Here is a 26745-nt window from a genome sequence, read left to right as displayed (position 1 = left end):
GCAAGTATATCCCTGATCAAATTATTTTAAAAAATAATTATAATTACCTTTTTTTTGTACAAAAATAATTCCACATGTTTTGTTCTTTTATTGTGTCGATAATACCTTAAATTAATTTTTTTTAAAAATGTAATTTGTTAATTTATGTATTTTTTAATTAATAATATTAAAAGACCACGTACGTTGACGAGTAGTACAATAAAATAGAAACATTGAGATTATTGAAATAACAGTCGTGCAAGCATATATTTGATAATTGATAGTCCCTTTTAGTTCTATTTTTTAACATTTATATTTTTCTGAAACTTAAATTTTCTTTAAGTCTACGAATTATTTATATTTATTTAAAAGATTCGTCAGATTTTTTTCTTTATAATTATTAAATTAGGATAATTGTAAAATTGTTCAACCGGAGTGAAGCAGTAACAAGCGGTAAATCAAAAATGGTGGGTAAAAACCGGAGAAGGAGAAAGGAAGGGTGTAAGTTGGGCCGAGTCGGGCCGATTGTAACTGATTTTTCAAGCCCGAAGTCCAATCCAGGCCCATTACTTCCATCCCCAACCCAATTTGGCCCGACGCCGATAATCCAGCTCTCCTTCCACTAGGGTTTTCGGCAATGCAATCCGTTGTGCGTTTTTCTCAAATCAATTTCGGACCTTCGCTTAAACCTTTGTTGCTGCTCCTTCGCTAGGTGACTACTCTACTTCTCTCTCCCTTTTTTTTTTGCTCGCAATTTGATCTTGATTTTGGTGCGAGATTGTGGCGTTTGCTTTTTGTGTGGTTTAGTTTGGTTGTTGTTTGTTTGTTAATTTTTCCTTTCCTTTTGATGGGTTTTTGAGCGAGGGTATAAGTCTGCAGTGCGGCGGTGAAGTTGGGGTGATACTGTTTGGGCCTTTGAAATGATGAATTTGTTCAAGAACGGGCTTTTTTGACTCACTTTTGTCTTTTTGAGTAGTATGTAGTATGGTTGTTGTTCTGTTAATTTGTGGGATTATGCAATTGAGGAAAATGAACTCTTGCTGATGAATATTGTTATGTTGCTGAGAATTTTGTGGAAATTTCTGTTTTAGTATGAGTTTGGGTCTGAAAATAATTAAAGGTAAGGAGGGGATGACATGATGCTGGAAAATTCATTCAGAAGAGCTTTGGTGAATCTATTGATTTGAGTATAATATGTGGTAACGCAGAATCTGGCAACTGATGAGATCATGAATTTTTAACTTATAAGGCACTGGGGTTCATGGAAAAACAATCATGGTAGGTACCTTCCATTGTCAGGTTGTTGCCCGATTGGTCGTTGTTTGATATTGTGATTTGGACTCGACTAATCTGTTATTTGTTCGGATATTTAGTGTTTGAGATTGGAGTTTTTGTTTTTCTGCATAGATGGAAGATGGGAATCATGAAACCGATTTGGAAATAAACTATCATTCTGAAGGGAGCATGGGAGAGAAACGAAAACGAGAAGGGAAGTTAAGGTCTAAAGTTTGGCAGCATTTCACAAAGATTATGAAGGAGGATGGAAGTTGTGAGAAATGTCAGTGCAATCACTGCCGGAAGCTGTTTACTTGTTCCAGCAGAAGTGGGACGACCCATCTGCTCCGTCATATAACTGATGGGATTTGTCCTGTCTTTAAGAAAGAGAAGGATAAGATAGTTACAATCTCGAGTTATCCGGGAGGGGGAGTCGAGCAGAGAAGTATCCTTCTACCATGGAAATTTGAGCAAGGGGTTGGCCAATCCTCGACCCAATGCATGGATGTTGAGATTGAACCACTATCCGAGAGGCATACTGAGCTTGAATCTCATTCATTCAAAAGAAGTGAGGATGATTTTGGAGGTCAAACATCATTGCCTTCACGTGGAAAACTTCCTCAGCAATCTGCATTGAAATCTCAACCTAAAGGCGAGGTGTGGATGAATGAGTTCAGGAGTTGTGTAGCTAAGCTTGTGGAACTCACTAACGGAAAAATTCCAGTGGGATCTCTTCAGGCATTGGCCGTCAGTGCTCCTGACTACTCAATATCTGCTGCTCTCAAGTGTTTGAACGAAATGGAGGATATCCCCCAATCGAGCGAGATGTATTTAGATGCTTTTGAGATTTTGAAGGATGCGGAAGAAAGAGAGTGTTTCATTTGTTTGCCCTCCGAACCTCGTAGACGATGGCTACAACGGGTGCTACACCGTCGTCATCCATTGCGTTATAGTTCTAATATATAATTGGAATTGTGTTGTGCTTGCGAGAAATCTTGCTCCTGGCTTCCATGGGGGAGGTAGGTTCAGCACCCAAGGGGGCTAAAGCACATTCCATCACCTAACGTTTTTATCCCGAATATACCTCTGCACTGGTCGAGCAAAAAATTACCAGGAGATGCCGGCTTTGAGTAATGTAGTTTAAGGCGGTGGATCAAAAGTGAAAAGACTGTGTAACAGTAGGTGTCTATGTATAGCTTCGAATATTCTGTAATTCTTTCACAGTTGAGACTCCTCTTTTCGTTCTTTCTTACTCGTTTGATTATGAAGGCCTCGAGGCCGAGACATAGATTCTTGTAATGTTGTACTCCTGCATCAGTGACATAAAGTAGATCACTTCATAAGTTGTTAACATAAGATTGGGACTCCTATTCTAGTTCTTTGGATACGATGAGATTTCAATATTCAGATTTTTCATGGTTGTTCTGGGAAAGATACAGATTTTCCTTCTCTTTTTCTAATGTAAATTGCGGACTGCTTTCTTAAGGTTTGTCATATTTATAAATATTTCATCTTCGTTTGAAAATTATAAATATCTCCTCAAAATTAATGATCGTCTAACAAATACTCCCTACAAAGTTATTAATTTCATGGAAGATATTGTAATTTTTCAAACAATGAGAAAATATTTGTAATTATGATAAATATTTAAAGAACTCATGATTTATATTTATATATATATTGGCACATCCCTTAGCACCTTTCAGTAAACAATGAAGGTAGAGATGAGTCGAACATTTGAATAAACCTTCAGTGAAGTAACCAAGAACCATATGGACCAATTTTTTTTATGCTTTATTATTTACAATCATTATCCTAAAACATTATTTGAATTATTAAAAGTTTTTATTTAAATGAATAGTAACCAAAATTTATGATTTTTATAATTAGTATAGAGTTTGTATAAACTTTATAAATCTATAGTCTTTTATATTTTTTACGTAACTGTTAAAAATTTACATAAGTTTTATTTTGTATTGTTATATATATTGAACTTTATTTTTTTTAAAAAAAAATTATCAAGGCAATTTTAAAATATTACATTGAACATATATACCGACTGTAAAATATACAAATCTATAGATATAATTAATCTATAATATTCTATAATTTTTTGAGTAATGATATGATTTATTATAATTATATTGTAAATGAAATGGAAGGAAAAATTGCATTTTTGGTCCCAAACAATAAGGTGTGTTGCACTTTTGGTCCCACAATTTACGGTCTTAACACATTTAGTCCCATAGGATAAATATTGTAATATTTTGGGTTCCATAGGATAAAAGTTTGGCACATTTGATCCCATATGATAGATTTTATAATATTTTTAGTTCCATAGTATAAAAATTTGACAAATTTAGTCCCATAAGATATATATGGGACTAAATGTGCTAAGGCCGTAAACTGTGGGACTAAAAGTGCAACATATTCTATCGTGTGGGACTAAAAGTGCAACATATCCTATCGTGTGGGACTAAAAGTGCAATTTTTCTGGAATTGAATATAAAATATATAAGTTTGATGCAAGCAAAATGCTGCTCGTTGGGTTATGTTTGACTTGGAATCTTTGAGCCTCATTTTTCATAGGTCTTGAAATGAAATCCTACAAAAAAGATGCTAGCTCTAAAATGTTCAAGTCACTAAGTAGTTATGAGAATAGAATTGAGTAAAAATAAGATAATAGGGGATTATAACATAGCAGTATAGTGCTTAAAATATCAGTCTTTTGTGAGTTTGTATGGCAAAGATGTGTTACCCTATAACAAGGAAGATAGGTTTGATTCTATAACCTCAATCCCCTACCAATTGATGAAGTGCGACCCCATTGGAACTCGGGCTGACAGTTGCCATGGATAAGCAATTTGGAAGAAATCTTGAAAATTACATCTGTCAAGGGTTCTTAATCACAAGATATGCTCCTGAATCCTTAGGGAGGTGCTTGATTGAGTGGGTAGTTTACCTAGATCCATTGGCCTCATTATGAGTTCTGTGGTTGTTTTTCTTTTAGGTGGCTGAATGGCCTTCCGTGAGTTGCGTATGAGGGCATGTTGGTGCCAAGGTGGACGCCAGATCGCCTTCTCCTATGAGTTTGGGGGTGTACCTTGGGCTTCTGCTTTGATCCATTCCCCAAAAGGGCCAATTTTTAGGGCCTTAGGTCGTTAGTCATTTCTTCTTAGGTTGCGCCTATTCTTAGGTTTCTTATTAGACCTCATTCAAGCTAAATTCCCTCTTGGAATGAACATATTTTCTGGGTATCAAAATTATATAATACACTTCGTTTTATAAAATTATATACATAATGAATATAGCTACATCACAATTTTTACACATGCATATTTATTTATATGTTTTCACATATATAATTTACTTTGTAAAATAGACTTGCATATATTGAACTTATAAATATTTTTATATTATATAAACTACAAACATCTATAATTTTTAAATAAAATTCGAGTAAAATTTAAAAACACTAAAAGTAGTTTTACAAAGAGTTTTTAATAAAACATACTTCAGAAAGTAAAATAAAAAGTGCAGGAAAACTTTTGTTACCTTTCCTATTTTAGGAAAATAAATGTAACTACGTACATAGTTCATGAATGAAAAATGTATTTAACCCTTATATTTATAAGGGAAAAATATTTTTTGGTCCGTTAAGTATGCCCAATTTTAGTTTTAGTCCTATAAGTATGCCCATTTTTTATTAACTCCAGTAACTTGCAAAATTGATTAGTTTTAGTCCCCCGGTCGATTAGATTTATAGTTTGCACCTGAAAAGTGACATGGCATGACACCTAGATGCGTTTTTATTGATTTATAATCCTATGTGGCTAAAATTATGATGTGGAAGATAAGTTGACCATCTTTTGGAGGGAAGAAAGGTGACTTTTCTTCTCTCCAAACTTGCACAAAAGATAGCCAATTTGTCTTCCACATCATAATTTTAACTATATAGGATTATAAATCAACAAAAACGCATTTAGGTGTCATGCCATGTCACTTTTCAGGCGCAAATTATAAATTCAATCGATCGGAGGACTAAAACTAATCAATTTTGCAAGTTACTGGAGTTAATAAAAAATGGGCATACTTATAAGACTAAAACTAAAATTGGGCATACTTAACGGACCAAACAAATATTTTTCCCTATTTATAATCACACATCGTTCATTTACCAAATACAATTTTTGCCACTTTATTTATTTTCCACAACCCTAACTTCTTAACAACCTCTTTAACTTAAGTATCGATCCGTTATAATTGGACATCCTCAACATTATAATTACCAAAATTATATGACATAATGTAGACTGATCTGGTTCTAAATTTGGAATACCTTGTGAACTTAATTAACATATCATAGTAATTTTTCTAATTAATTGGGTAATTGTGTCTTTGTTGATTACTTTACACAAAACATTATCTGACTCATTAAATTAAACAATGCTCCATTTTTACTTTTTCCATATTTGATTGTTTTTCTTTTTTGTACACCCAAATTGAGTGAAATGATGTTGAGCATCATTATCATATTGGTAAACTATATAGATACCTACTCATATTAAATTTAATTACACAAATATTTTTATTTTATTTTTTTTATAAAATTATTGATATATTTCTTGAAGGATTATTAGTGCAATGTATTTAGGAGTTGTTTGTGTAAAGTTTCGACATTGAATGGCTGGTGTACTTATAATTACAATTATAACCTCAACGAATATACTTATAATTCTATAAAAGGGTAAATTACAATAAGCTCATCTAAGGTTTAGCATAATTATGAGTACCCCGTCATTGTTTGAAATATTACCAATACTCTTTTAATTTTTGATGAATTTATATAGTGCCTGAATGGAGGGTTGAAATTATAAACTTTGTCATTGCTGTATTTTTTTATTTTTAAGAATAAAAATTCTAAAAAAATTGGGTGAGGTAGATGGTAAGATTCAAAAAATTTAAAAAAAAAATATTTCGCTTAATTCATAAAAAAAATTATCATTGATAGATTGAGCTAATTGTTAGACGACTGTTAAAATTAGGGGGTATTGATAATTTTTCGAACAAGAAAAAATATTTGTAATTATGTTAAATATCAAGAGAGCTCATTATGATTTAATATTTTATGAACGTCAATGTAATTTATCCTTATTATATTTAAGGATAATTACACTCCCCTCCCCTGAGGTTTGTGTAATTATACGTAAACTCCCTGTGGTTTGAGAAATTACATCTAACACACCTGAAGTTTGCTTCCATTTAACAAATAAGCCCCTTCATTAGTTAAAATTCACCAAATTTGGTGCTATTAACAAAAAAATTCAGAAAAAAAAAATAGATTTAACTCCGGTTGACTTATTACTGATATATTGCATGTCAAATAAATTTTTTTATGCTCAAATTACTCTCACGCGTCTTCACGCTTTAATGGATATGGAGAGGTATATTTTCACCATTATAAGAGTAATTTAATCTGAAAAAAATTATTTAACCTGCAACAAGTTGGTAATAAGTCAATCGATGGTAAATTTCAATATTTATTCAGTTTTCTATTAATTTCAACAAATTTAGTAAATTTTGATTAACGGATAAACTTATTTGTCAGGCATAAGCAAATCTACGAAATGCTAGGTATGTTTTTTTAAATTATAAAAAGTTTACGTGTAATTACACCGAGCCTCAGGGGAAGAGAGTGTAATTATCATTTATATTTATATGCATCTTCCTTGACATTTACGTGGTAGGGAAAAAACAAAAGATATTTAAGGCATTTTCCACATTTCCAGGGGCATTTTTGCAAATTTTACACTATACCTTCTATAAAGGGTGGATCAGCATACATACAACCCTCTAACACCCAAAAACCCCACATTTCAAGCAGTGCACCTTCCACACTATCTCTAGGGTTTATCAAGATTTTGACGATGGCGACGAGATACCTCGCCCGTTCTCTCTTCACCACCACCAAACAGTCCCTCGCCTCCGTCCTCTCTCACTCCACCGCTTCGTCCGCCGTCCTCCCCAATTCTTCCTCCTTTCTTTTCCGCCTCCGCCCTCTGGTCGCCGCCGCTTCGGCTTCCTATTTTCGCCGCCTTGCTCCAGCGTTATCCACCAGGGGGTTCGCGACTAGACAGACGACGTCGTCCCTTAGTGATCCCAACCCTAACTGGTCGAACCGTCCCCCCAAGGAGACTATTTTGCTAGATGGCTGTGATTTTGAACACTGGCTTGTGGTTATGGAGAAGCCGGAGGGTGATCCCACGAGGGATGAGATCATCGATAGTTACATCAAAACCCTAGCCATGGTCGTCGGGAGGTTTGAGTTATTTCGCTTTTTTTGACATTTTGAGCTGACCGACTCTGTTTTGTTCTACTAGAATTTTTTAAATTTGTTTTCTGGTAATTTTTGTTCTGTTTAAAATAACTGAATATAATTTTTTTTTTTCTTTGATTGCTCTTGAGGAGTAGGAAATTGTGAACTACAAGTGTAGGGTGGCTATTTTTTAATTAAGTGATGGATAGTGGTATCCTGCTGATAAAGATAAGGTTTTGGAAAAAACATTTCAGGTATCTGACGAAGGTATGATAGCAAAATATAAATAAAGTGGTCGAATAATTTGTTGAAGGCAAGGTGTTTGTAGAGTATATTGGAAATATGACTTGACTTCAACTTTTAAATGTTTGAAGATGGTGGGTGTTCAAGCACACCTTACGTCTTCATTTATATATTATTATTGACTGAATGTCAAGTTATGAGATTAGTGCATATGTTTATATTTTGGCTGATGAATACTATGTTTTAATGATCTCATTAGTTTGACAAGTTCTGTTTCCCATTCCATGGCCATGCTTGTTAGTGAAATTAATTTTCATGGTAGGATATCTGCTTCTCCTTTTCCCACCCTGATCATGATGAATAAACTTTTGAAATTTGCAGCGAGGAAGAAGCAAGAATGAAAATTTATTCGGTCTCTACGCGGCATTACTATGCATTTGGAGCCCTTGTGTCAGAAGAACTTTCTTACAAGTTGAAAGGTAATGTTATTTCGTTGCAGCTGTCTGAAGTAAGTTTAAATTTCACATTCTTTTAACTTCATTTAATAATGGTGCAGAACTGCCAAGGGTTCGGTGGGTGCTTCCTGATTCATATTTGGATGTAAAAAATAAGGACTATGGAGGTATGAAGTTCAGTCATATACTAAATTATGTAGCTACTTCATAATTTTAGAGTGTGGGAAATTGTTCGATGGGAAATTAGGCTTTGTTTTCTTCTGCTGTTTACACATTCTTCTGTGTAAAATATATAATGTCATCAAAAGAGTAGTTCATACTTCATATAATTCCACAAATAATTTTATCTGGTTTCTTTTACACTTTCTTTGTTTTATGTTGCAAACTTGTGACTGGAACTTGGGTAATCTTTGTGTAAGATATAAAAGAATCTGCTATATTGTGAACTTACCATGTGGTGTTCTAATTTGTGGTGATGTGGAAGTCTAATATTCTCATTCTGGTATTGCAGGAGAACCATTCATAAATGGGCAGGCAGTTCCATATGACCCTAAATATCATGAGGAATGGGTGCGGAACAATGCTCGGGCAAATGAGAGGAACAGGCGCAATGACAGACCTCGCAACTTTGACAGATCAAGAAATTTTGAGAGAAGAAGGGAGATGCAAATGAATCAGAACCCTGGACCTAATGTTGGAGGCCCAGGTCCTAACATGGGTGGTCAACCAAATATGGCTGCTCCACCCCCTAATGCTCCTAACACTGGAGGAATGCAGTCCAACATGGGAGGACAACCAAACTATGGGGGAGGAGCATCTCCAAATAACCCTGGAAACTATCCGCCAAATAACATGAGGGGGCCGCCTAACAATGCACCAAACTATCAGTATGGCCATGGAAATAATAGTGGAGGAGCACCTTATCAATCTGGTCCAGGGCCGAATCAGAATGGCTTTGCTCCTAGTATGGTACCTGGTCAAGGACAAAATCAGAGTGGCTATGGTCCTAATATGGGTGGTGGCTTCCCTCCCAATAGGGGATCTGGTCCAGGACAAGCGCCTGGTGGTTTTGCTCCTAATATGGGATATGGAACTGGGCAGAATCAGAACTATGTTCCGAATATGGGGCCTGGTCCAAATCAAAACAACTATGCTCCAAATATGGGACCTGGACAGGGACAAAGTCAGAGTGGTTATGCTCCGGGAGTGGGTGGTGGAAACCCTTCACAGAGCCAGAATGTTCCTGGAAGAGATTTGCCTCCGCATCAAAATTATTGATACATGTATATTGAGGATGAGTTCTTAGGATTCCCGTTACTGTTACTGTTTTAAGTTTCGTAAGTAGAACAATGCATGTTGTTTGTTGGTCGCTGGTATGCGTATAACTAAAGTCAATGTGCAAATGCTTGATCTTTCAAGTTGAGGTTTCCGTCACTAGAACTTGGTGCTCTGCTCGAATACCTGGCTTACTGTGTCTACTTTGAATCTTGCCTAAAATTGTTACTTGATTTTTGTTGATAATCATCAAGAGGTGGTGATGTTGCATTTGTATATCATGCTCTTAGAAGACTTGGTTCTTTGGCGGAGTTGGGATCATTTTGTTCGTAGATCCTAAAGTTGGAAAGATTCTGAAATTACGAGATCAGGGTAATGAAGTGAACTGAAGCTGCTCAAGATTTTCTCTAGAAAAAAGCATGTGAAAACTAATTGATGGTATCGGGAGTTGGTAATGACAAATGGAACTCCGAAGAGGGGATGTTCAGCTGCTTCCAACTATCAAATTACTGCAATAATCAGATGGAAAGTGAAAATAGCTTTGTGCTGCAAGTGCACATCCAAATCTATCTTAGGACAGCGTTTGGCTTTAAGAAAATAATTTTTTAGTGTTTGACAAAACTGCCTTAGCTTCTGAGCCTTTACAAAGAGTAATTTTTTGGCCTAAAGTTAGAAGTGATTTAAATTCAAATCATCTTTGATCACTTTGTCGTTCTAACAGTAATGTCAATCCAACTTTACCCAATTAGACTTATTACTTCATATTTGCGCATGAGGATAAAATAGTCTTTACAAATTATCACATAATCTGAATGTCACAAGCCTCACAACTGCACTAAGCAACAAGAACATGAAAATGTGTCGTCAGTTGGGTGCAAATATTGCATGTAAGATCCAAGATCCTGATCTCCTGTAGTAATGTTCTAACATCCCATAAATATATAAGGTTGTAGGAACTCGCGGTTCTGGTAAGAAACAACTAGGTGCAAATATCCGTCCTCAACTTATGCAGGGCTGTTCTACAGAGCACAGAGACTCAATGGCTAATTGGCGAAATCAAAGAATGTTTACTAGAGAACCAGCTTGAGCAAGGAACGGAGAAACTGTTATAGTCTCAGTTGCAGTCCTAGTTTCTCTGGCATGTACAGATGAAGATGATATGTCAGAGCTTGTCAAGCAGTTGTTCCGCTCTTCTATTCTTAGCAAAACGAATCTGTTCTGCTAGTGAGACTCCTTTTCGTAATTGCTCCCTCTTCACAAATTCCAAGTCAAAGTTCTCCCAGGGCCGTTGATGTGGATTGCTTACCTGATTAATTGCAGATTTCTTTTTTTGAATCTGTTAACCACCAAATGTAAGAGCTGTTAACAAAACAATTGATCTTACAGTAACAAGGATGCTCAAGCTTGAGATAAGATTCAGATTTAGATTTTTTAAGGAAACCACCAACAATAATCCATAATCCCTGCCTATTTTCAAATCTTAAAAACAAGAAAATAACTGGAGGATCAAGTTACATTGATGCGATAATGAAATAAACAATTCATTTGTCACCAAGATACAGTATCCGAATGACAAATCAATTGATTACCTTCAGTAGTCTTTCCTTGAGTTTCACCTCTTGAAATTCAGCCAACCTTTCTTTTTCTTCTTTCGACTTTTTATTCCTCTTTCTGATTGATACTCCTCTAACTTTTGAATTTTCTTCCCGCTCTCTTCTTTTCTGAGCAAGCCTCGCCATCTTTTCTGCTTTTGCTTCCGCTGCTCTCGCTGCTCTGGTGCGTGCCATCTCTTTTGCCTTTGCTTTTTCGGCAGCCCGATGAATCTGTAGGAGGGCAATTTCTTGTTTAAGTTTGTCATAGCTATCCCAATCCAGTTCTTGCTCATCATTCCCACCTATCTTAGCAGCTATTGCGATGCTTTCAGCCCATGACTGCAAGAATTTCTCCCTTGATCTTTTCCATTTTAGCCGTTTCCCCCATAGCCTTGTGAGAGATGCACGTATTTTTATTTTGGTCTGGTCACTGCAACAAGAATTGCAACTGTACTGTAAAATTAAGCTTAAGTAACCACTTCACAGGTTCACTTCGATTATTTTACATTAGCTACTCAGCCGTCAAAGCTGCTTTAGCAGAGATGAAATTAGAGATAAGTGATTGTATGTTTGATCTGCATGCATATCACAGTAAGGACAAATAACGAGGAAGATTAAACACAGAAAACTTCCTAATCTTTTGCTCGCACTTTAATTTATATTATGTTCCATATGTGAGGGTATAAAACACATACTTCATTTACCACTATCTACATTACATAAATACACATATCCTGAAATAATGTTCATGATTTTATATAACCATGAGGGCTGGTTTGAGTACAACCAATAGACCCGCCCAAACCCTCTTTGTTCCATGAGAACAGAACTTTAGAACCCCCTCAGGACCCGTTTATGGATCCAAATCCATCCCTTTTAAGGATGATTGGACCCACTCCATTGGCATATCTAATTATGTTTTACTGCACAGATCACCACCTTGATCCTTCAGCTATCTATAAATTAATCATAAACAAAAACCAACTACATCCAGTGCGCACTTTCAGATACTTGAGTTTTTTTATCAGCATCCATTGTGATGAACTACAATTGTCACAATCAACAAAACTGTCGAATAAAGATATATATTTGCAACTCTTATCAGTTTGGGTGCAAAAATATATGTCGAGGTACACTTGTAGAAGATGTGTTGTACGTTAGGCTGGATTCCAAGCAAAGAGTTTAATTTTCCTTTACTTAAGCTTGTTACAGAAACACATGTATTTTCTATAAAGGCATCAAGTGCACATTCTGGACAAGCTTCAGGCTTCAGGCTTCAGGAAAAGAAATCCAAGAAGAACGTATTTTCCATGGTGTGAGTTGGTTCCTTGTGGTAGAAATGGAACTGAGGAAGTAGGGATTACCTTAGAGTACGCGGAGCTTCAGACATCTTCTTTCTGACCTGTAAAAAATTAGAAACAGAGGACATCAAAGAGAAGGAGACAGAAAAACTAAATGCAATTTAGGAATGAATCAAATATCGGGCTTAAGAAATGGATGAGTGATGGTAAATTGTCTTTGGAGTACTTCCTTTCAGTTTCAGGAAAAAGACAAGAATGCGCATAAGAGCAGCTGATTACCTTTTCCAAAATTGTTGATAGCAATATAAATAGCAAGCAGGCGAAAATTTCATTATGAAATAAAGAAACATCCTGTGCTCTAGACTACTCAATTCATGAAACGGAAAGATACATCCAATTGATCTAATCTAAATTGACCGATTCTTACATGACTTCACCTTGGGGTCTTTCAAGGCTTCTTTCGTTCTTTGTCTGATTCTCTCACGAGTCTCTGCATGAGTTGGTATAGAGGATTAGGCCTGCAAAACTATGGAAATGAGTTTAATCTGAGTTACCAGAAATAGTAACCTTCACTGTGTTTTTGTCCTTTGTTCCATGGCACTCTTCCTTTGTTTCCATGGCCAGTTCTTTTGCTTATCTCATCATCCTCAGCATCAGCACTTTCTAGGATATGCCGATGACTATCTACTTGCATCTTCTCAGTTAAATTTGGAATTTCGAATGAATCAGACTTGACTTGTCCTTCGGAAGATTCCATGACCTGAGGTGTCTGTCCTACATAAATGTCCTTGTGCGTTCCTCTACAGGAGTATGGTCTCATATAGCAAGTAAAAAGGCCATAGCCAACACAGGGAGATGTGTTCTTTACACGAGATATGCCAGAAGTTGAATAAGTTGTCTGTTCAATCACATAAGCAAACCTAGGCAGAATAGTTCTGGGCATGGAATCAATGGGAAGTCGAGAAGCAGACAGCTTCCTGGAAAAAATCCATTAAAGACCAACAATCTCTTGTCATTACAGGCAACAGGCATATCTGTTATCTACCTTCTGAATCAGTTAATTTAGACTATATTCAATAAATCACAAGGCAGCTCACGTTGCACAAAATACTAGTAGCAAGCCATTGCAGGTCTAATCCATGACATTACCCTGTAAAGGGCCGGTTGACACAAAGGGGCATACGATAAGAGCATGTGGACTTTAAAATTGCCCCAGGCACCATCATATTAAAATATAAACTATACACCTTTCTGAACACCTGCAGTTTCCTCTTCTTTCTTAATCCCATTTTATGCTGCAAACCCATCCACCTATAATCTACTCCCGTTGTACAGGTCTCCAACATAGCAAGGAACAAGAAACTTTGATAGGAGAGTTGAGGCCTTACTGAACCTCTCCACTTAAATAAACTAAAAAAAAAACACAGCTTCATTTGTGAAGAATTTTCAAATTCAAGAACCCAAATTCCATTGCCAAATTCCCAGGTCCCTGAAGGGATTTACCACCCCTACTCTGAGAAACATATTATCAAACACTTAAGCACATTAGGCAAATATTCAGTAAAAAGTTTCAATCTTCCAAGAATTCATACATATATATACTAGAAAAAAAATCGAACTCGAAGAGGGGGAGGCAGAGAACTCACAATTGACAGGACAGCATCGCAGATTGCTTATGCTGGAGCGGTCATTGAAAGGTACAGAACCAAAACCAATTCTTGGTGGGGTGCAATCGATATGAACCAGAAATTTATGCTTGGACCTATGCCAATATCCTTGTGGTCTTGAGAGATTCTTGTTATTGATGAATCTACAAAAATAAAATAAAATATAGAAAAGAAAGATATATAAAACTTCTTTTAGTAAATATAAAATGGGGAAAAAATGTAGAAATTGTTACAAATCAACTTGAATTTATATTTAAAGCACCCATAAAATATTTGGGAGCATTAATCTTTTAAAATTAAAATTATCTAACAGTGCAAATTATGTTATGCCAACACGATATAAGTCTTAATTAAGTATTAGATCATATAAAAATTAGCAGTCGAGCACACTCTATAAGTATCTGGAATAGACGAAAAAACAAAAACAATATCGACCTACTTGTGAAAATAAAATATTAACATTACCTTTTTGTAATCAAGCAATAAATTTATATTAACAGTCGAAACACCTTTGATATATATATACATAACTTTAAAAATTACTATACATTATATAAATTTTTTTTTGAAGATAAAATAAACAATTAATTTAAAAATGTGAAATTATACTTTGTTTCTTAAAGAAGTTTTAAATTATATTTACACCCCAAAAAAATTTCACTATTTACACTTGACCCCATTTCGTTAGAGCGCTAGTAAAAAAAAATTATATAAATTTTAAATTTATAAGGTATTTAACATTCTCATGTAATAATTTTGTACTTATAAATTTTTTTAATGATATTAATATCTCACTCCACATATAATGCATATAATATATTTATTTTTTTATAAGTACAAAAATATAGATTAAGATATTAAACGAGGGGCATAACTAAATATCTGTATTTTATTTGTTCGCCTTCGCATTTTTTATTAAATGAGAAGAGTGATTTTTTAAAGGAGGTGTAAATATAATTTTAATTTTTTTCAAAAAAAAAAAAAGTATAATTTGAGATGTTTCACATGTGTATGTGTATTTAACCTTATTATAATTATAAATATAAAAATTAATACAAAATAAAAATACCAAATATCGGTCTCCATTCCCCACTTTCAGATTCAGTTAATTTGTATTCACACACACACACAGACACACTCTGTTCTGTTCTGTTCTTCTACCTGAATTCTCCGCTCTACACCAGAAAAGATGAAGGCCGCATCGTTGACATCTCTTCTCCGGAGGAGCAACGCCGCTTCCACCTCGCCGTGTTTCTTGCGCCGCGCATTTTCATCAGAGGCAGCGCCCGAACGGAAGGTAGCCATTTTGGGTGCTGCTGGTGGAATCGGCCAGCCGCTCTCTCTTCTCATGAAGTTGAATCCTCTTGTCTCTAGGCTCGCGCTCTACGATATCGCTGGAACTCCCGGCGTTGCTGCTGACGTTAGCCACATCAACACAAGATCTGAGGTTCTAGGCTTTCCTTCTCTTGGTTTTTGTCTGAAAATCTAGATTGGTGCTCTAATTTTGCTTTTACTTGAGTTAGTCGTTTATTTCGTTTTAGGTTTTGGAGCATGTTTGCTGCTCGTCTTTAGGGTTTGGATCTGAATTTATGATTCTTTTTATGTGTTGGGTTTCATCTGTTGCTTTTGTATAATTTCCTGGGTTTTTGCTCAACTATATGTTAACTTCAATGTTGCTGGAGATAAATGCCCTTTTCCTGATATTTTTATTTTGGATCTAATGGAGCCAAAGCATACTTTTAGGAAGCTGGTTGGTTCTTTTTAATTTTTTCTCGGTAAACTTCATCCGTCAAATTTATCTATACTTATTAAGATCATGTATCCATTTTTCTAAATAATTTTGTATATCAAGTTTTTGTTGCTTCTCAACTTGTGACTGAATGATGGGGATTTTCTTGCATAGAGTTTGTGCTGATTGAAAATTGCATCTTGAATCCAAAAAGCTATGCTTTAATTCCACTTCATGTCCCGCTGTCTTCATTTCTATTCCTGCTCTTTCAAATGATATCTTTTGCATTTTTTTTTTTTTAATTATAATCTGAAATTGTGTATTACCTTGATATACAGGTGAAGGGTTATGCAGCCGAAGAACAGCTAGGAGAGGCACTGGAGGGTTCTGATGTAGTCATCATTCCAGCTGGTGTGCCGAGGAAGCCTGGGATGACCCGCGACGACCTCTTCAAAATCAATGCTGGCATTGTCAAATCACTTTGTGAAGCCATTGCCAAGTACTGCCCCAATGTAACACACCTATCTTTCTCTACGTGTTGCTAAGTTTCTGATATTGAGTTTTTGCTGTGACTTTTCGTTGCTATTGGTGTCTGAAAGTCATTGATGCTAACTTTTGCCATAAATTTAGGCTCTTGTCAATATGATTAGCAATCCTGTAAATTCAACTGTGCCTATCGCTGCTGAGGTCTTCAAGAGCAAGGGAGTATATGACGAGAGGAAATTGTTTGGTGTGACCACCCTTGATGTGGTCAGGGCCAAAACATTCTACGCTGGCAAGGCTAAAGTCAATGTAGCTGGTATGACTATTCTTTTATTGGTGGAGTAATGGTTGCTAGCTTAAGGTTATTGTTTTACTTCCTCTTAGCTTTGTGCATTACCTAAAAGTATTGCATCTTCTTTTTCGGCAGATGTCAATGTACCGGTCATTGGTGGTCATGCTGGAATTACCATTCTCCCATTGTTTTCACAAGTACTGATGCTGCACTGAAATTTTTCTTCTCTTGTTTCTTGATACATAAAGTATGTGGGTATTAATTGTTGCTGACTGAATAGATGACAATTAAACTTTGCTACAGGCTACACCAAAAGCAAATCTGTCTGATGAGGACATTAAAGCTCTGACAAAAAGAACACAAGACGGTGGCACGGAAGTTGTTGAGGCTAAAGCTGGGAAGGGTTCAGCTACACTTTCAATGGCGTAAGTGATGAACTTCTACTTGCTTCGTGTTAATTTTTTAGGCTGTGTTACTTTTCCATACAGTTTTGGCTTTTGGGTATTTCGGTGGCTGATATGTGTTGAGCGATCAGCATAGAAGACTAATTTTACCATAACACATGATCATCTGATACCAACTGGAAATAGTCAAATGCTAAAGCCTTTTGAGTTTCTAAGTGGAGCCATGACCTTGTCCTTAAACCTTATTCTGCTATGCATATTGGGATCAAGTGGGTTTATGTTATGCTGCAGGAGCCATTGCTTCTCTTTGGTAATCAAAGTCTTTGGATGTTCTTTTCTAAAGAAGGTTGAGGCTTGATGATTCTATTTGCTTCTGGGTGCTATTCTTCAATGCTTCTAGAATATCTGAAAATGGCCATAATCTTATGATCGATTCTAAGTTCAGAGTTTAGCAATCTGAAGCATCTTTACCCAATCACTCCGCTTCTTTAAATATTTGCTAGGAATAAATTGTGCAACTAAATAGTTGTTCGGATATTCTTAAACCCAACGGTTGCTTGACTATTCAGCAAAGAATTGGAACAAATTTTATTTTACGGCAGCCAGCTATTACTGCATAAATTCCACTCATCATTTAGATCTCCTTGAGATATTAGTGGGGTGCTATACAGATGCTCCCGAATCGAATTATGTGCTGAAAACATTATCATACTGTGTATCTACATGTCATAGAATTTTCATGATGATAAGTTGATTACATTTAGATTGCTGACAACACTGTCAAGGTAACTGTGCAGCTATGCAGGTGCGGTATTTGCTGATGCTTGCCTGAAAGGACTTAATGGAGCCCCAGATGTTGTGGAATGTTCTTTCGTGCAATCGACTGTAACAGAGTTACCTTTCTTTGCATCCAAGGTCAGTCAAACTTTTTGCATGTAACTCCTCTCACTGCAATGGTCACCCATTGGGTCGTCACCTAATATGCCTCGAGTGTTTAGACCTTAGTCATATGGGTGGGCCACCATTTGACGATTAGAGAAAGACAATGAAAGCTATGAAAGCTGGTGGGGGTTAAAGTCATAACATGTCCTGTTCCCATCCCAAGAAAATACAGAAAACCAAAATATGACATGCATTCGACCTCTTCCCAAAAATGCATTTTGGCTCGACTTCCTCCGTGTGAGGCACCAATGTGCTGTTGCATGCATGTAAACAATGTAGCTCTTTCCTTGTGTCATTTGAGTGATTCCTGATAGCAATGTCTATTACTGCATTAACAGGTAAGACTAGGGAAGAACGGCTTGGAGGAAGTTCTTGGTCTGGGTTCTCTGTCTGATAATGAAAAACAAGGATTGGAAGCTCTCAAGCCTGAGTTGAAAAGTTCAATTGAAAAGGGTGTTGCTTTCGTCCGCAGCAGTTAAAGTTGCAGGGAGCTGAACCACATTCCGTCACCAGAAGTGGACAACAATTTTGCATTTTCCTATGTTGTATTCTGTTAGTGTTTCTTGCTACAGGAGAGGTTATATCTTGCCTTGTGATGTACCGGGCTAGATACACATGTAATAATATGCGGCTACACAATGAAATTATTCAACAATAACCCATGCGGTTGGCTAGTCTTCGATATTCGATTTCTGTCGGACAAGATGCGCGGAATGTTAAATTACCACACGATCAAGTTACTTGACATGAAGCCTTTTAACATGAGAACAGTGAATGCAGTTTTTCATTTGTCCTTAATATGCAGGGTCAGGAAGTGTTGACGCTGGAAAGGTCACTACAATCTTGCAGATGCTACACCTGGTGTTACACAAGGTTAATTAGCTTGTTGACACACTTCTTAAAACAAGAAGCATGAAACAATCACCAGCACGCGACAACATACATCGAGTGTGCTATGTATTTGATCGGTCCATTGCAATTATATCAGCAGATCAGATAAGCAGATCATATTGAAATTTCAGGTTTTCCTGTAACTTCCAAATACCCTAAAACTCAGTGTCAGTCAGATTTTCTGTTAGTGGTGCTGCGTGCTGCTTGTGGCTATGGGCCTATGGCTGATTGAACGATCCGGCATGTGATGTCAAAATTAACAAATTACAAAATGTACCAGCTTGTAACATTGATAAACTATTTAATTGAACCTCTTGAATTTGAGAATCCATAGTCCCTTTCAAGTTCGACACAAAGGTGGAGGCTTGGAACTCTGCATCAAGATTCCCCTTGACAAAGGATATAGTCTATCAACAATAAACGGCTCAATACGAGGACAGTTGGGATAAGCAGCGGCTACAGCCACACAAGAATGTCATTTACTCGAGAGCCAGTTTTTAGTTGTCTGACAAGGTACCAAGAAACTATGTTCTAGTTAGGCCGCAGTTACAAATATAAACTGAAATTGCAAAAGGGTGCCACATCAATAGGCACTTACACTTCATTGCAATAGCCACATCCACAAGACTCAGTACCAACGCCACTCAATAGCTACAATGAGAAGAGAACTCATGCCAACTTGAAACAAACCAGTTACCATTCGCCTTCTTGAAATCTCTGACTCCCCTACGACAAAATTCAACAGCGCAAATCTCTTGTGATACTAAGCTCTGTACACACTACTGTACTACAATGCGCAAAAACGCAAGATACAACTTGCTACTCCCTAGCTGGCATACCTACACGATTCAATCAGGGCTCAATGACCTCAAAGCCTCTCATCACAAGTTAAATGAAGGACAAAATCCTATCACAAACTCTTTTATGATTAGAAATTAGAGCTGCATTCTCCCATCACCGTCAATGAACCAATAAGACATTATGCATTCTGCTAACAAGAGAGACCACCTCAAATATTCAGACTTGCACGTTCATGATGGGAAGGTGCGCCTGGGATAATGCACCTAAAACATCAAATGGCATTCCAGTTCCATCTGGCCATTCAGCATATCTAAAGGTCCTGTAATCATCATTTGCATGAGGAAGCATTAATGAAATATTCATCAACATGCATTGGTCCATCATAACAATTGTTCTGCAACATTACAAAATGTCATGAAAATATTGCATTTTATCATGATGTTAAGCCACATAAAGCCAACAGAGAGAATATCCAAGAACATATCCCAACTTAAAAGTAGCAAAGAATTCAAGGCATGGTTCTCCAAAAAGTGAAGCACTTCATACTCGTCCAGTGAAATTAAAAACAATTTCTTATGTGTACTACCATCAAACATAGATGTTGTAAACAAAGGAAACTTTCATGAGATCCAATGATAGAAAAGGCTCTTGCCCCCTTCCCTGACTCTTTGATTTATGGACAAACCAACACAAGCATACTTCTGAGAATCCACAAAGTTATTGCCATTGAATCCAAGTTGCATACCGAAATGATTGGCCATAAAGAAGTGAGGAATACATTTCTCACTTATTGTTGTCTAACCAACATTCAGAAGAATCAAGTTTCATCAGTTAGATATCTTCTACATCATGCGCTGTATATAATCCAATACATAGCGATACGAGACGGCTTGAAATATTAAACCTCATATTCACCGGATGATTCCACTTTGCAATAAAATGACAGTAGCACTGACGAGGTTAATAACATTTAAACTCATGGAATAGGCTTTTGATGTCCATGCATGTGAAAGATGACCTGATATCTTGAAGCTGTTAACGCATAAGTGTAGAGCACAAATACGATATACTGTGAAAAGGCATACATATATCAAACCCTAGGAGTAAAAGCATAATTGTCCTGGGTACATCTGAATCTTTTCACTTTGTCTTTTCAATCTAGGTCCTGGCCTACAAAATGAGTGACCGCTGATAAGACTGGCAAAACTGAATGGTCGAAGCTTTTCCAAAGTCAAATCCTTCAAGCTTAAGAATTCTTCTTTAGCTTTTTAACAAAGACGTGCACAGCACTTGCCTTAAACAGATAATAATAGTGAGCCATTCCTCAGAAGTACAAGTTTAAATATCATTTGCATCAGATGCCACACAGTGTGTATTTATGGAATCTGTATTTGTCTCCCAATAATTTTAATCCAAATGAAACCAGTCTTAATTATTCATACAAACAAGACGAGATGTGTAGCTAAACAAAAGGATGGGTCAGAGAAAGCTGGGAAACCATGGAACTTAAAGGCAAATGATTGTCAAAGCAGTGTATGCCCAGAAGTATGCTCAGTGAACAGGACAGACATCTCTCCTATACCTCAATTGTATCCTTTCAAGTCCTCGGTGAATGCCCTGCATCCGATCCATCTGCAGAGGAACTGTCACTACCTGAACCTGTGAGTTTTTCAGAGGGTTCAAAAAAAAAAGACACACACACACACACACAACAACAACAACAACAACAAAGAAAGTCAGCCAAAAACAGTGTCATCCAGAAAAGAATAGACAGCCAGAAACACGATCAAAGGCATCATGAAACAACCATATCTTGGCCTGACATAAGCCATTGTCAAAATAGTAGGTAAGAAATGAAAGGAACAAAAGTTTGAAGTAACGGAAAAAGGTCGTACATAAGGAAAAGAATGGTCATTAGTGCTTGAACAAGTGATTGAACAGTTTGAACAGATAAGGAAAAGAATCATCAATTACCACTTGAAGATGATCCAGAATCACTGCTTGAGCTGCTTGAGCTGCTGGATTGACTTCCATTATACCCCTGCTTTTTCCCTTCATCAGGAGGAGCAGTACCCCTTTCAAAAGCTTTGGAAGAAGGAACTATCTAACCGTCAGTCTAAGTTTTCACAGTATAATCCACTCTCCAAATAAAGTACAATATAGAACCTCAGCATCATAAAGTAAATTAATACCTGCTACATTCTCAATTTGAACCTGCGCGACTGCTGGAGTTGAGTTCTGCAATGTGGGGAAAATATGATTCAATGCATTTTCATTAAGATCTGACAGAAGATTTTCCTTAGAATTTGAAATGTCATGCAATCTGAAATCAAAATTCCATCCTTACCGTCAATGCAACCTTCTGATTTGCTACTGTTCTTGCTTGGAGAGCAAGTTCAGCTTTCCTCTTGTTCTTGCTCAAGCTTTTTTTGTAATTAGTCACAAACCTATCAAGCTCCCACAGAGTTTCTGGATCAACACTGTCAATGTCCACCTCGATCTCATCATCGTGTTGAGAAAGGGCAGTGTTCCTCTTCTTAATGATCTGAACAATAGCATCAAGCTTCTCAGAAGGCAAGCCCTGAAGATTGGTGCTAAGTCTTTGCTTCTCCTCGTATGTCATGTCCCTTTTATTGGGATCCTTTGCTTTAGGTTTCTTCGGAAGAGGAGTCCTGCCAACATGAGGTCGATGAATCTTAGGATCAACAGCAACAGATGTCATTGGCTCAGGTCTATCATAAGTCCTTATCTGCGGGGCAGCAGGAGCATACAAAGGAACAGCAGCACCAGGGACCTGTGTTGCAGCAGAGATAAATCCAGGAACAAGAGGAGAAGAAAGTGGGACCGAAGCTGGGGTAAAATGAGATTGAGGTGGGGGCCTTCTGGAGGTGGGAGTGGACAACCCTCCGTCCTGATACATTTGATATTTCCAGTAAGGATTACACTCGGTCTCTATAATTGCCCATCTCTCTTCAAAAATCTGCAATAATTGTTCTGCCATAATGTGAACATCCTGTCCCTTCGGATTATAAGTCATGGCATTGTGAAAAACAAGTCTCACATCATCTGCAAAATCTTTAGGAGATTTATACCAATTTTGTGACAGTCTGGTCTTAATTGTACCCAAATCCATAGGATGCTTAATGATGTCATGATAATCAACCAAGCCAAGGGCCTTGGCATTCACTGGCTCATTAAACACCCACCCATACTTGTGCTTCATCAACCGCTGAAGTAAGCTGCTACAGCTTTTAAAGACCTGATTCCTGCTTTTCTCAAACCGAAAACCAAACCCGAAGGCATGTTCTGTTTCTCCACTATATTTCCTACCATTATTCGTCTTCAACCTCTTATTACTTTCAGGAGGCAGTCTGTCCTTTCCCAATAGGAACTCTGAGTTTCTGTAATACTGATTGGCCTTTGGTGTCCGTTTCTCTTTCTCGACAAATTCACCAGCTCTGTGATTATTTTCCATTACAGCAACACTGAGCTGCCTACTATATGGCCTCGGTCCTAGATTCCGGGCTGCACCCATATCAGAATTCACTCTCGCTAACCCCATAGGTCTTGCTTCCTGGTGCCCCATCGTACTCACCTCTGAATTCACTCTCACCAACACCCTTCTGTCTACCACATTATTTTGCGAATTTTGGTTCTGAGGATGAGCATAAACACCAATACTAGCACCTTCGCCACCGATACAATTGTTAGTATTGCTGAGGTTACTGTTGCTAATCTGAGTACTATATGAAGCGAGCTGAATATCCTTGGCTTCGAGCTGTTTAACTAGCTTCCTAACCTGATCAAGCTCACATTCTAGCTTCTTCCAGAGATCCTTAATCTCATTCTTCGGGGTTGCTTTCCATAATTTAAATCTAATCCTATCATCAACACTAGATATCACTAGCGGCTTCACAACTCCATTGACGTGCACTTGCTCATTGCCTTCGGGAACTTGAGGTGAACCTGGCATCATTTCTCCGTGACCCCGACCCGCATTCCCAGTAAGCAGCTGCATAGCAACTTGGCTGCCATTTGGCTGGTCCCCATTTACCTCATTTTCACTGAGGATAGGGGATGGCGTTTTCAAATTCTCAGCCTCATTACTGTTAGGCAATGACAAATCCTCAAGATTCTGCAGCTCAGCAGGTTGACTGCCATTGCCTTCTCGTATTCGATTCTGAGTGGAGCAATTATCCTGCAACAGTGAGGGCGTATGTGGTTGATGTTGTAGCTTTTCTTCCAGCATCTGTTGAAGAGTATCTGCATCTTTGTCCGGTGATCCACGTGAGGGAGTCTGTACTTGTTGTGGAGAGTCCTTATGCAACTTTTTATAAGAGTCCACATTGTTCGTCTCTAGAGCCTCCGGGGACTCTCGCAGAACAGGGCTCCCTGAACTCCTGCCGGGAGTGGTTGTTTCGGCAAGATTGCCAGGAGTAGTGGGTGGAGGCGAGGCAACAGCACAATTGTCGGGACCTTCGGAGGTCGAGGCAGTGGAAACCTCTGCAACGGTAGTTGTTGCAACAGAGGCTGAGGAAACCTCAGCCTGAGTCGGGGTGGGATTTGCAGCACTGCTCGGGGCGGCTGATGTGGGGTTCTCGGCTATGCGGATTGTTGTGGTGGCAGTACCGTTATTATTGCTGGATTTTTGGGCTTTCTTGTGGAATCTTCGCGTATAAACTTTGCTATTTTCCGTCCATCGACACCTCCCTCTCCAATTCAAATCATCACTAGAATCCCCTAAAGTCCCCGAAGCCATACATGTAATCACCAATTACTGAACAATAAAAAACCCTAACTTCGTCCGAATCAACCCCCAAGAACCCTAAGATTACACAATTTCCAATAAATCTAGGGTTTCAAAAACCCTAGAATCAGACTACAAACATCCAGAACCAGGGAATCGAATAATCTCGATTTACAGAATTTTAAATAGAAATCCTAGCTCAATTAAAACGGAAACACATCATATCTTTACAGAGATACAACCAGATCCGTCTTTCACCACAGAACAAAATTTCCAAAAAAGAAGAAGAAAGCCAAAGATCGGAACAGCGGATACAGATAACAGGAAAATAATTTACAATAAAAAGACAAAAAAATAAATAAAAACAGAGAAAATAATTAGGAAATTTAGGGTTTGAGAGCACGAGAGATTAGAGAAGAAGAAGGGGTGGGAAGCGTTCTGTTCTTCGATCCGAACTCCACTCGCTTTCTCTCTCTAGAAAAAAAAAATGAAAAAAGTTTTTTTGTTTCTCTCTCTAAACGCTGTGTCGCTTGTTGCTGTCGGGCGGCACACATGATACATTTAATCGCACGCGCTTTTGGACAGTGATCCAAAGGCGGTGAAGGATTGCCACGTCACTGGCGAGTGAAGGAGCGTGGTACCTTGCTGACGAGCGAACAATCAATGCCTTCGATTCCTTCGTGTATCCCACGCGCTATCCTCGAGATGCGGGGTTCCGTACCACGTGTGATTTCTCTGATGCTATTATTCGCTTTCCTTCTTTTAGTAGTATTTGCTTCTCTTTTTATTTATTTATATATTTATTTTTGAAAGGGTTTTAGTGTTGGGAACAAACTCTCTACTCACTTTTAATGTTGTTTTATTTAAAAATATTAGAATAATTACATACCCTTCTCTTGAAATTTGATATGATTATACATAATTTTTTTATAATTTAAGAAATTATATTTAGTTTTCATAAAGTTTGCTTTAATCTAAAAAATAAATTGCTCAATTAGTCAAAATTTACTAAATTTACTGATTTAATAAAAAATTGAATGAAAATTATTATTTATTCTCTATTGACTAATTATAGGTCAAACTATTTTTTTCTGACTAAACTTTCCTTATAACGATGAAGATATATCTCCTCACATGCATTAGTTCGTGAAGAAATATGGGGGTAACTTGATCATAAAAAATCATTTGACCTGCAATAAATCAATAAAAAGTAATGAGGGGGGTAAATATAGAAAAAAATTTCTGATTTTTTTATTAATATCACCAAATCCGGTGAATTATGACTAACAGATAGACTTATTGGTTAGAAGGAAGCAAATATCAGGAATGTTAGATGTGATTTCTCAAATCACGGGGGTTTATGTGTAATTACATCAACCCTTATGGTAGAAGGGTGTTATTATCCCTATATATATATATATATATATATATATGTATCATAATAAATACTTAGGTACATTTGTAATCTTATTAATTTGATTTGACTCAGAACTAGATTTAGAGTTTATAAGATGTTAGATTTTATTTAAAATAAATTTTTAAAGTACTTGGATAAAATAAAATTATGAAGCTTATGAGATGTTCGTAATGGCAAAATTATAATTAATTTGAAAGAATTTGTTAAGATTTTAAAAATATACTGATAATTCCTTATACATACTTTTTAAAAATCTTATAAGCTTTTACCTTCTTATTTTTAGGGCTTATAAGATCTTTTCATAAAAAAATTATGAAAGATTTTGTGACGTTTTATAAGCTTTCAAACATGTTATAAGATGTTTTAAAGAGTTTATAAACTCACCAAAACACCCTTTAAGTTTACGAGGCGTTCTCCAAATCAAAAATTAGGTCAAAAAATTCTTGAAGTATCCTACAATACAAAGCTTGATAAGATCAACGTGGGAAGATCCCAATTATAGTCCTCTGAATTTAAGTCAATAAGGTCATCTAAAAGACCGAGTTCGGAGGGTAAATAAGATGACAAAAATTATACGTTGTGCATGGAAGGTCAATAATTATAAATATGATCAACTATGCGAACTATTGATGCAATTTTAACTTGATGGTTGTAGTGAGTTTATACATACTCGAGTTTGGAGGTCGAGCGGGTGCAACTCTGACATACTGTGTGCGGATTCAGTGCCCTTTGGGATATAAAAGTTATATGTTTGGGGGTACATTTGTCATTTTGGAATACCCAATGTGTTCCATATATCAAATTTAGACTTGTAATATATTTACACGTCGTGCATTATGTTATTTGTTATATTTAAATATCAAATATAAATCGAACACAGTAACAATTTTAAAACATAGAATACATATTAAAGAAACAAACTGACAAATATCTATG

General features: G+C 36.8%; 5 protein-coding genes across 9 annotated transcripts; 3 read left to right on the top strand and 2 right to left on the bottom strand.

Annotated features, from left to right (window-relative positions):
• The first annotated feature begins 448 nt into the window (after nt 1-448).
• LOC105176949 (uncharacterized) lies at nt 449-2670 on the top strand. 3 transcript variants are annotated; one of them, XM_011099939.3, is made up of 3 exons: nt 449-691; nt 1188-1257; nt 1387-2670. In XM_011099939.3, exons 2-3 carry the CDS (start codon nt 1255-1257, stop codon nt 2218-2220), a joined length of 837 nt encoding a protein of 278 aa, XP_011098241.1. In that variant the 5' UTR covers nt 449-691; nt 1188-1254; the 3' UTR covers nt 2221-2670. The 3 variants fall into 3 exon arrangements, with proteins under 3 accessions (XP_011098241.1, XP_088733138.1, XP_011098242.1); XM_088877012.1 differs by having other exon boundaries at nt 1188-2670; XM_011099940.3 differs by lacking the exon at nt 1188-1257 and having other exon boundaries at nt 451-691.
• A 4423-nt stretch (nt 2671-7093) lies between these two features.
• On the top strand, nt 7094-9708 carry LOC105176950 (uncharacterized). The gene is made up of 4 exons (XM_011099941.3): nt 7094-7573; nt 8195-8292; nt 8370-8435; nt 8780-9708. The coding sequence occupies exons 1-4, from the start codon at nt 7182-7184 to the stop codon at nt 9544-9546; spliced, it is 1323 nt and encodes a 440-aa protein (XP_011098243.1). The 5' UTR covers nt 7094-7181; the 3' UTR covers nt 9547-9708.
• A 561-nt stretch (nt 9709-10269) lies between these two features.
• On the bottom strand, nt 10270-14305 carry LOC105176951 (histone-lysine N-methyltransferase, H3 lysine-79 specific-like protein). Its single transcript, XM_011099942.3, has 6 exons — nt 14083-14305; nt 13004-13413; nt 12874-12926; nt 12500-12537; nt 11133-11565; nt 10270-10879 (listed from the first exon to the last, which is right to left on the bottom strand). Exons 1-6 carry the CDS (start codon nt 14097-14099, stop codon nt 10706-10708), a joined length of 1125 nt encoding a protein of 374 aa, XP_011098244.1. The 5' UTR covers nt 14100-14305; the 3' UTR covers nt 10270-10705.
• An 881-nt stretch (nt 14306-15186) lies between these two features.
• On the top strand, nt 15187-18698 carry LOC105176952 (malate dehydrogenase, mitochondrial). Its single transcript, XM_011099943.3, has 7 exons — nt 15187-15550; nt 16171-16344; nt 16463-16631; nt 16743-16804; nt 16911-17032; nt 17809-17926; nt 18292-18698. The coding sequence occupies exons 1-7, from the start codon at nt 15293-15295 to the stop codon at nt 18430-18432; spliced, it is 1044 nt and encodes a 347-aa protein (XP_011098245.1). The 5' UTR covers nt 15187-15292; the 3' UTR covers nt 18433-18698.
• A 586-nt stretch (nt 18699-19284) lies between these two features.
• Nucleotides 19285-24933, bottom strand: LOC105176953 (uncharacterized). 3 transcript variants are annotated; one of them, XR_016063650.1, is made up of 6 exons: nt 21993-24933; nt 21838-21883; nt 21620-21745; nt 21228-21304; nt 19443-19964; nt 19285-19349 (listed from the first exon to the last, which is right to left on the bottom strand). XR_016063650.1 is itself a non-coding variant. In XM_011099944.3 (5 exons), the coding sequence occupies exons 1-4, from the start codon at nt 24402-24404 to the stop codon at nt 21243-21245; spliced, it is 2646 nt and encodes an 881-aa protein (XP_011098246.2). In that variant the 5' UTR covers nt 24405-24933; the 3' UTR covers nt 19285-19964; nt 21228-21242. The 3 variants fall into 3 exon arrangements, 2 of the variants coding, with proteins under 2 accessions (XP_011098246.2, XP_011098247.2); XM_011099944.3 differs by having other exon boundaries at nt 19285-19964; XM_011099945.3 differs by having other exon boundaries at nt 19285-19964; nt 21620-21730; nt 21993-24932.
• Nucleotides 24934-26745: the final 1812 nt, after the last annotated feature.

The sequence above is a fragment of the Sesamum indicum genome, linkage group LG13 (assembly GCF_026168435.1).
Source record: "Sesamum indicum cultivar Baizhima isolate 11 linkage group LG13, ASM2616843v1, whole genome shotgun sequence".
NCBI classification, from domain to species: Eukaryota; Viridiplantae; Streptophyta; class Magnoliopsida; order Lamiales; family Pedaliaceae; genus Sesamum; species Sesamum indicum.
The sequence above is the reverse complement of the archived record's forward strand: the minus strand, read 5'-3'. Positions and strand labels throughout refer to the sequence as shown.

What these genes read in the sequence shown, in the direction of transcription:
- LOC105176951 (XM_011099942.3), bottom strand. An exon ending in AAGCCTTGAAAGACCCCAAG is followed by an intron (nt 12,538 to 12,873) that starts GTGAAGTCATGT and finishes AATTTTTTACAG; the next exon opens with GTCAGAAAGAAGATGTCTGA. An exon ending in TCAAGGAAAGACTACTGAAG is followed by an intron (nt 10,880 to 11,132) that starts GTAATCAATTGA and finishes GGTGGTTAACAG; the next exon opens with ATTCAAAAAAAGAAATCTGC.
- LOC105176952 (XM_011099943.3), top strand. Translation starts at nt 15,293, where the DNA reads ATGAAGGCCGCATCGTTGACATCTCTTCTCCGGAGGAGCAACGCCGCT. An exon ending in ACATCAACACAAGATCTGAG is followed by an intron (nt 15,551 to 16,170) that starts GTTCTAGGCTTT and finishes CTTGATATACAG; the next exon opens with GTGAAGGGTTATGCAGCCGA. An exon ending in TTCTCCCATTGTTTTCACAA is followed by an intron (nt 16,805 to 16,910) that starts GTACTGATGCTG and finishes ACTTTGCTACAG; the next exon opens with GCTACACCAAAAGCAAATCT.
- LOC105176950 (XM_011099941.3), top strand. Translation starts at nt 7,182, where the DNA reads ATGGCGACGAGATACCTCGCCCGTTCTCTCTTCACCACCACCAAACAG. An exon ending in CTAGCCATGGTCGTCGGGAG is followed by an intron (nt 7,574 to 8,194) that starts GTTTGAGTTATT and finishes TGAAATTTGCAG; the next exon opens with CGAGGAAGAAGCAAGAATGA. An exon ending in AAAAAATAAGGACTATGGAG is followed by an intron (nt 8,436 to 8,779) that starts GTATGAAGTTCA and finishes CTGGTATTGCAG; the next exon opens with GAGAACCATTCATAAATGGG.
- LOC105176953 (XM_011099944.3), bottom strand. Translation starts at nt 24,404, where the DNA reads ATGGCTTCGGGGACTTTAGGGGATTCTAGTGATGATTTGAATTGGAGA. An exon ending in ATCAGAAGGTTGCATTGACG is followed by an intron (nt 21,884 to 21,992) that starts GTAAGGATGGAA and finishes CCCACATTGCAG; the next exon opens with AACTCAACTCCAGCAGTCGC. An exon ending in TTCTGGATCATCTTCAAGTG is followed by an intron (nt 21,305 to 21,619) that starts GTAATTGATGAT and finishes AAAAACTCACAG; the next exon opens with GTTCAGGTAGTGACAGTTCC.